Source organism: Morus notabilis, unplaced genomic scaffold, assembly GCF_000414095.1.
Source record: "Morus notabilis unplaced genomic scaffold, ASM41409v2 Scaffold1008, whole genome shotgun sequence".
Lineage (NCBI taxonomy): Eukaryota > Viridiplantae > Streptophyta > Magnoliopsida > Rosales > Moraceae > Morus > Morus notabilis.
This window is the reverse complement of record NW_010367831.1, coordinates 58,372-67,404: the sequence shown is the minus strand read 5'-3', so window position 1 is coordinate 67,404 and position 9,033 is coordinate 58,372. Positions and strand designations below refer to the sequence as shown.

General features: G+C 33.2%; 2 protein-coding genes across 2 annotated transcripts; both read left to right on the top strand.

Annotated features, from left to right (window-relative positions):
* The first annotated feature begins 1,925 nt into the window (after positions 1–1,925).
* On the top strand, positions 1,926–2,939 carry LOC21391768 (WAT1-related protein At5g40240). Its single transcript, XM_024175641.1, has 4 exons — positions 1,926–2,165; positions 2,278–2,433; positions 2,528–2,679; positions 2,789–2,939. The coding sequence occupies exons 1-4, from the start codon at positions 1,926–1,928 to the stop codon at positions 2,937–2,939; spliced, it is 699 nt and encodes a 232-aa protein (XP_024031409.1).
* A 2,994-nt stretch (positions 2,940–5,933) lies between these two features.
* Positions 5,934–7,433, top strand: LOC21391767 (WAT1-related protein At5g40240). Its single transcript, XM_010113438.2, has 6 exons — positions 5,934–5,959; positions 6,061–6,174; positions 6,412–6,664; positions 6,787–6,945; positions 7,026–7,177; positions 7,295–7,433. The coding sequence occupies exons 2-6, from the start codon at positions 6,125–6,127 to the stop codon at positions 7,431–7,433; spliced, it is 753 nt and encodes a 250-aa protein (XP_010111740.2). The 5' UTR covers positions 5,934–5,959; positions 6,061–6,124.
* The last annotated feature ends 1,600 nt before the right edge of the window (positions 7,434–9,033 follow it).

The window sequence follows — 9,033 nt, the reverse complement described above, 5'->3', positions numbered from 1 at the left end:
GTGAGAGGAGAGAGAGAATGAGCGAGAATAAGAGAAAGAAAGTGCAAAAACCCTAAAAATTTCACTATATAAAGTATCTGATTAAGGCAAGATTACGTGCCTGATCTTATCCTCAATTATTTCCTCTAAACAGATTAAATTTATACTGATTAGAGGTAATTAGTTTAGCTCACGTAAGCTACTACTTACACGTAAGTTAATCTACTACTTACAGTCCAATATTAATTTCTGAATAATTCAATATTGTTTTATATTCTTACTCGCGTAATATTTCAAACTGTTTCAAGTCTTGAAATTAATTTTAGACTGAACAAATTCTAAATTTTAATTTTCTGTATTCTATCCCGAGAATGACGTTTCTGACAGTGTCAACTCCCGAGCTCATATTGTACCCATCTACTATAGGTATTTATCTTGCGACTTTAACCTAACTGTCTAGCAATTAAGGATTTTTTTCTTCTTTTAAAATGCTAGTGCGTTTTTTTTTTATACGCCGCTAACATCGTGCCGTGCTTAGAGATTCTTGAAATTAAGATTCTCAAACTATACTTGTACTGAAAATTATTCCGCCTTAAAATACGGTGAGAATTTATCGATCGAATTTACTTGATCGAAACATGAACTTAACATGAAATTTGCTATAGAATTTAGGAATACATATATTAATTCCATAAATCCTCCATTCACAATATAACATAATATTTTCTAAGAAAATCCTTGGCTTAAAAATACATGAATTGTATTATTTAAGGTCTGGAATTTTCTCAGTCATTACAATTTTTTTCTATACATTCACAACGAAAAGACGAATAAAACCCCACTCATATATCCTATTAAAATTTTTCATCACTATTGAATTTTTATTAAAATACTATCTAAATATAAATTTAAGTTTTGACCCACTCAAACACAAACTCAAAAAGATTCTCAATTCAAATCATAACTCAAATGTGCTCATCCAACACAAACTCAAGTTACAACTTTAACTCAGTTATAATTTAAACTCAACTCAAGATCATCACTCAAGTCACCCTAACTCAAAAATGCAAATGAACGACCCCTTAATCTTGTATAGGAACTGAGAGAGCAGAGTTTGCCACAGTGGAAGTAAATACCATATACAAAGCAGCCACTTTGAAATGGTTGAACTATTTTGTTTTCATAGGCTACACTTGTGTTATTGGCACTCTTGTTCTTGTCCTTCTTCCCTTATCTTTCCAAGGTAATTATTAATAGTTTTATTCATTTTTTTAAATTGAATTTCCCCCTCATATTAAAGATTATCTTACAAACATTTGCATAATATTTGAGAACTGCAAAATGGAACTTCCTTCTTTCAAGATGTCTTTTCTTTACAGGATTGTCCTCCTTGCAGTGATTGGGTATGGCAATACATTAGCATATCAAATATATGAGAATTCTGATTATTCTGATCATTAAACGAAAAAATGGACAAGCAAGAAAAGAGAATCCTATTTTTCTTGTGTTTAAAGGACTTTATGTTTCATAATGCAGGGTTTCATATACTGCCTGTGAATACAAAGGAATAGAATACAGTTGACCAATTCTTGCCTCAGCCATCAACAACCTTACACCGGCTTTCATTTACGTATTGGCCATCATATTCAGGTTTCTCTCCTTTCTCCTCATTTGTTTTTTTCTGTTACTTGATTGGAGAATCCGACCTATTAGTTGGAGCAGTTATGTACCTTCATCTCTTTATTAAGCTTCGTTAAGTTGTCATTCTTAATTCGACAGTTCAGAACTGTTTCCTACTCGTAAGATGTTCTCTCATACCGTACCACAGAATTCTCCTTCGTTATCATGATTCTGCAAGTTTGCGACAACTTTGCTCTTGGGGAGGCCTTTTCAGTCACTCTTCTGTTTAATTCTCTATAATAAGATTCTTTTATGTCCCTAAAAGGATGGAAGATATGAACTTGAGAGGCTCAATAACTCGTATCAAAATCATTGGCGCCATGCTTTCGGTATCAGGTCCACTGATAGCGGTTCTCTACAAGGGCCTCACAATTCCGTCCTCAGCATCTTCATCTCCTTCCCCAACATCATTTCCCTTCAATTCAGTATCCGCTGGGAAAATCGCAAACAAATTGGATCATAGGAGGCCTTTTACTAGTCTCCCGAACCATTCTAGACGCAATTTGGTACATTTTTCAGGTTATAAAATAAAAATAAAAAATTCCTCTTGGGGCAAATTGTTGAGAACTTCATGCTATTTTATTTGTAACATTTCAATTTTTTTTAAACAATTGGCAGACAAAAGTGATAAAAATGTACCCAGATGAGCAAACTGTGACACTCGTATACTTCATATGCAAGACGATCATTGCCGTACCAATATGCTTTATGGCTGAAACAAAATTGAGCGCTTGGAGACTAAAGCCTGAAATGTGGATCACCGTTATAACATCCGTAAGAAAATATATATATATAACAATGTATGTATAACATGAGAAGATGTAAGTATAAACATTTAACTGATTAGATACTTCTCTTTTACTTTCAGGGATTCTTTGGTCCATCCTTTACAACGTTACTTTGTACATGGGGGAGGCACTTGAAAGGGCCTCTCTATACCTCAATCTTCAAGCCGTTTTTTATTGCTATCGCGGCTGTGTTCGGTGTCATTTTCCTTGGTGATGCTCTCTGTCTTGCGAGGTATGTAACTTCTTGTTAAGTCATCTTCAAGATCACCAAAGATGAAGTATTTTCAATTTGCTTGTTTATTTCTTTTAAAGAAAACTCATTTGTTCATTTTTTTTCCTAGTGTCGTTGGAGCAACTATAATTGTAGTTGGGATTTATTCTGTAATATGGGGAAAAGCACAAGATGGGCCTGATAACTTGGGAGACTCACCTGCTAGGAAGACCCCTTTGTTGCAGAGCTACATAGTAGAAGAGACTAGCACAAGCAGATGAATAGCGTGCTGATTTCTTTTTTTCCACAAAAGGATGAATATTAAGACCCTGTTCATTTCATTGATTCGAGTTTTGTTACAGTAAAAAACTCTCAGAAACAGTCACATCTAACTTTTTTATTACAGTAAAAAGCTCTCACATAAAATCACATATCAACTCAAATTAAAAACTCAAATCAGCGAACTAAACGGGCCCTAAGTATGTGATTAAATTTTTTTTCTATTTATTGCAAATAGTTCAAATATAGTGGAAACCAGCTCTGACTTGAAACTTCCATGTAGTGCTAGTTTGGTAAATTGGATTTTAAACCTCGTTCAAACAATTAACAAATGCATCAAATATTTCATCCAAATAAGTAGTAAAAGAAGAAAAAGGGTCCTATGTGCTATGTCGCTCAAGCTGAGTTTTTGTTGTGAAAAATCGTAACCCAAGTATATGCTATCGCAATCAAGTAATATAATAGTGAATAAGAATATCGTCCCACGAGAATTGTTATTTACTAATTACCAAAATTATATTAACACTAATTTTATTTGAATACTTGAAAAGAGAGTTTATAAAATTAAGTAAAGCAAAACTAAAACAATTAAATAAATTAAACAATGCTAAGCAATGGAAGAAAATTCAATAGATTAAGACTTTAGGGTCCGATTTCACCAAAATTAATCATGTTCAAATTCTCATAATTCAAGAAAATTAACATTCAATCCTATACTGACAGTAATTTCTCTAAAGCAATTATTATTCTTTCTCAAGTAACAATAATATTAATCCAACAAGCAAAATCTACATCTCTGTCAGACTTCTAAACCTGTTAAAAATATTAAGTGCAAGAAATTTAAAAGCACTGCACAAGCATCATAGATATCTCTATCCTATGAACAACTCATGGTATTTCAATTAAGAGCTTATTTAATTATCACCTCTCAGTCTCAAATCAAATACAAAATCATGTAATAGTTGGCCAAACAATCACAAGCATTAAGAATAAATTGAAATACTCAGCATATATGGATTAAACATCAATTACTTAAAAAGAAGATTGAGAATTTGAACATTCATAATCCGGCTACATCGTAGCCCTAGAAAAAGAAATTAGTTCTTCTCTAAACAAAATAAATTCCTAAACAAAGTCTTAATCATTGGAAATGAAAGAAAAGAACTAGTTTGGAGTTGAATTGAAGCGTCTTCGTCTCCAGATTCTTGCCGTTCTTCTCCGTACTCAATTCTCCTTTCTCTTCTTGAATCTCCTCTCAAAGGTCAACCGTCACTCTCAGTCCAAAAGCCCTTCTAATTGCCCTAGAATCATGTATTTATATGTTTTCAAGCATTAGGGTCAAAACGGGTAAGTTTTCTCACGATTGGCCTTCAAAACGCGTCTTTTCTCGCGTTGTAGCACCGCGGCGCTGAGCTCCTAGCGCTGCGGCGCTGGCTACGAAAAATCCTGGGCGCCAAAACGCTGCCCAAATGTCTTGGTTCTGTAAAACTGAGCGCCAAAACGGTACAAATTGGCGCCTAAGCACTATGTTTGTTGTCTTTTTCCACCAAAAGTTATTCAAAACATTCCAAATCATAGACTTTCACCTAACCTTCAAACAAAGAACGAAAACACACATAAAAACTAACAAAAACCTCGAAAACCAACTAGATATTAAGTGTAAAACGATACTAAATGAGAGAGTAAAACTCACTCATTAGTTTTCCTTAAAGAATTTATACATTTTGTTGGAAAAAGAAAAGAATATAAGAATACAGGGAGCCGTGTACCCTCAAAGTAGGTTAATCTTCATAGATTTATGATTGATTTAAGACCAATTTTAGGAAACTTGGAAGGGTAGAACATAAGTTATGTAAACTGGCACTGGCGACAATATTCTGAATTATGTGAACGCCACAATGAGATTGGACAACTAATGCTGTTTAGAAGTTGAAAAGATGTGAATTTGTTCTTGGTTGCTTAAAATGCGCACTAGTTTATGTTGCGTTTTTCTCTCGTGTTTACTTTACTATTTTTTTTTTAATGAAATTTTCAAGCTCTCCAATAGTTAAGTTTCTCAAAAATGAAACTAATTGACCAATTTGCTTGCAAAAAAGACACACTATGGAGAGGATATGCTTGAAGAAGTTACATCTGAATATCATTTACTATCTATTATGACTATGCATGCCATCCAAGACGCATTCAAAGAAGCAGCAAGTTTATTGATTTATCAATTTGAACTATTTTTGTAATTACGTCGCCGTTACTTAACTACATAATTTTTGAACTTAACATAAAACACTAGATTTACAGATTTTTTTTCCTTTTTTTATATAATAAATAATAGCTTTCAAAAATGAAATAATAATTTCGTAAAACATAATAGTCATAATTTCATAAAAAGTTTCGTAACTTCAATTAAAACCTTCTAAAACTGTTCTAAATTAAATATCATTATACATTCATATTTCAAATACTTTTTAAAACCTTTCTAAATTTAGTCGTTATAATTTTCTTAATTGAAATTTCATATATTTGTTGCACGAGCTGTGACAACATATTAAATCTTAAAATTTTATAGACTAAGGTTGTATAATTACAACCTTGTTCATCTATAGCGTACATACGTACATAAATACTTGAAAATTAGTGAATCGTACATACATAACTTATTTTAAACTTACTGCGGAAGACTATTTGTAAACGAATCTATTCCTGTTTCCACCATTCGTCCACCACTTACCACTACCCATAATACGTTGCCGATAGGTTCCTTACCGACAACATGAACATAATTAGATGATCTTTCGTTCAGCAAGTAGGAATTTCATACTCACAAACATAACTTAAAAACATTTATCAAAATATGCATGAGCTGATTATGTTTCATTATGAACATGTCTTAAGAATTTAACTAATCTTGTCTTACTTAACATGGTGGGCCCGAGTGTTCGTAAGAGATGCACGCAATAATCGAGTGTTCGTAAGAAATGCGTGCAATAATTGTCTTCTTCAAAATTGTCCTTGTTGCGCTTATTGGGTATAGATGATTTTGATTTTAGAGCAAAAAAAAGGACAAGAAAGTAAAGAGAGTCCTATATTTTCTCATGGACAAATTAAGATTTATGTTTTGTATGGCAGGATTTCAAACAATGCGTGTCGATATAAAGGTATAGAATACACCTCACCAACTCTTGCTTCAGCCATGAGCAACCTTACACCTGCTTTTACTTTCATTTTTGCCCTCATTTTCAGGTTTTCTTTTCTCCTTGTGCACCTCATCTTATGTTTCTTTAATATTACGCCCCGGCAATATCTTAATTACTTTGTAATTATATGTTCCTAAAAGGGAAAAAAAAAAAAAAAAAAAACGGTTGTGTTATGTAGCTTTTTCTTGGGATATTATATATTCACATTCTTTTGTGGTCACTACTTTGTTTTCTTCTCATCCATTCAATTCTTTTGATCCTTTTTTTTTTGGCTAAAAAAAAGGATGAATAATATGGACATTAGAAGCAAAACAATTCAAAGTAAAATCACAGGCACTATACTTTCAGTATCAGGTGCATTGATCGCAGTTCTCTACAAGGGCCCTATAATTGTATTCTCTGCACCTTCATCTCCTTCTCAATCACAGTCCCTTTCCTTTCAACATTCTTTGGGAACATCAAATACAAATTGGATCTTAGGAGGCCTTTTACTAGTTTCCGAAAATCTTCTGAACTCCTTCTGGTACATTCTTCAGGTAAGTAAAACTCACAAAAAAAAAAAAAAAAAAAAAGAATTTCATCCAAATCCGAAACAAATTAGAATATTCAGATGATCAATTGTGTATTTTTTTTTTTTTTTTTTGTGTGAACCTGACAGACACAGATAATGAATATTTACCCAAATGAGCAAACTGTGTCACTCATATACTTCCTGTGCAAGACAAGAATTTCCTTACCAATATGCTTTCTGGCAGAAACAAAATGGAGCGCTTGGACACTGAGACCTGATATAGAATTGGTCACTATTGTCTTATCAGTAAGTGTATATATATAAAATATTTCCACCAAAAAGTGTCTATATAAAATAAACAATGTATTATGTACTGAACTAGTCAGGGAGTGTTTGGACCATCCTTCAATACATTGGTCCACACATGGGGAGTACACTTGAAGGGGCCTCTCTATATAGCAATCTTCAAGCCATTTTCTATTGCCATTGCAGCTGCCTTTGGTGTCATTTTCCTTGGTGATGCTCTCTTTCTTGGGAGGTAAATAACATAACCTCCCAAATAAGTACTATTGTCTCCTTGCATTGCCAGTTTCCTTTAGTTCAGTTTAGACAACTCATTTGTCCTTTTTATTTTTTAATTCATTCTTCGTTATAGTGTCGTTGGAGCAACTATACTACTACTTGAGTTTTATACTGTTATATGGGGAAAAGCACAAGAAGGACATGTCATGTATTGTGGGCCCGAGAACATGGAAGGCTCACCCGATGGGAAGACCCCTTTGTTGCAAAGTTAAAAGATACTCACTTGATGGGAAGACCCCTTTGTTGCAAAGTTAAAAGAGCCCGTAATATCGAGAATTTTGAAAGTTTTGGACAAAGATGATTAATAACAGAACTTTGATATTATTAATTACTTTCATTTATGTTTATCAATAGGAAAACCTTAAAAAGCTTTTTGAGAGAGCTTTCAACGATGTATAGATCACACAAATTGGATTTAAGTGAGTAATGATGTCTCAAAATCATGGTTGTATTGTACTATTGCAACGACTGGTGCATCTAGCAAGCGAGGATAGTCAATCCGTGATATGGGTCATGATCTCGACAGGTTTAAAACATTCTTAGTTTGTAAAATATGTATGTAAAGTTTTGTGACATTCGAGAATATATATATCGAATTTATATAAATCATTAAAACAAGCTTGATTGTTTTTGTATAGACTGGGTAGAAATTATGCGATGCAACTAGAAATTAATACATGTTTAATTTTGGTTATTTGATTCTTATATGAGGTGTATATGTAAAAGCTTATTGAGAGGAGAGTTGATTATTTGGATTGGTCAAATGGAAAGAGGAAGATAACTTTCACTTTTAAAAATGTAGCTCATAGTTGTCATTACAAGAATTTATTTTGTTATTGAATGAAAGAACTATTTTTGATATTGCAATATTTAAAAATTAAAGCAAGCTTATTATAAGAAGGAATTCAATTTTTTAAAAGCTTATTATAGGAAGGAAATCGCTTTTGAATTGATCATGGGTTTGGTACAGTAGTTAGTTGTGCTCAATTTTTACATTATACTACTATGCTAGAAGTGTGAGAAAATACTAAGCTAGTATGGTACACTGATATTGGATATTGATCTAGACTAGTGCTGAAACTTTGGACGGGCCGCTCGTGACCACCGAAAAGTCCAAATTTTTGCCCGATGACCGAACCCGATCTGCCCGAAAATTCGGGCTGCCCGACCCGACCCGAAAATTCCCATGGACGGGCTTCGGGCAGAGGAAGCCTACCCGTGCCCGGTCGGGCTGCCCGATGCCCGACCGGCTGCCCGAAATTTTTTTTATTTTTTATATTATATTTTTATGTTGTTGAAATAAGTATTTGTATAATTACAATGTGTAATTGTGTATATTACAATTTAAAATATGAAATGAACACACGACACAAACGAACTATATAAAAAAAATTACTTCTTCATTGATTTTTAAATTTGTAATTCATGATTGCCTCATTAAAAACCTTACCAAGACAAACCCAATTGGGATAAAAACTTGGTAAGAAAAAAAGAGTGCAATCATTGTGGGACGAATTATAAATTTGATGAACTTACAAAGTCTATACAAGATTACAAATTACAATAAACACTATACAAATTAGAAATTACAAAGTAAATAAATATTTACAAAGAAATTATCAAGATGAAGCAGAAGGATCATCTTGAAAATTAAAAGTTAATCTATTAAATTTGTCGATCCATTCTTAGTTTGCCGGTGAGATTGTATCGTGTAAGCGTTGGTCGGAACGGTCCCAATCCTTGATGCACACCAAAGCTTCAACAATATCCTGCTGCAATGCGTTTCTCCGTTCTTCAAGTATTCGGCCGGTT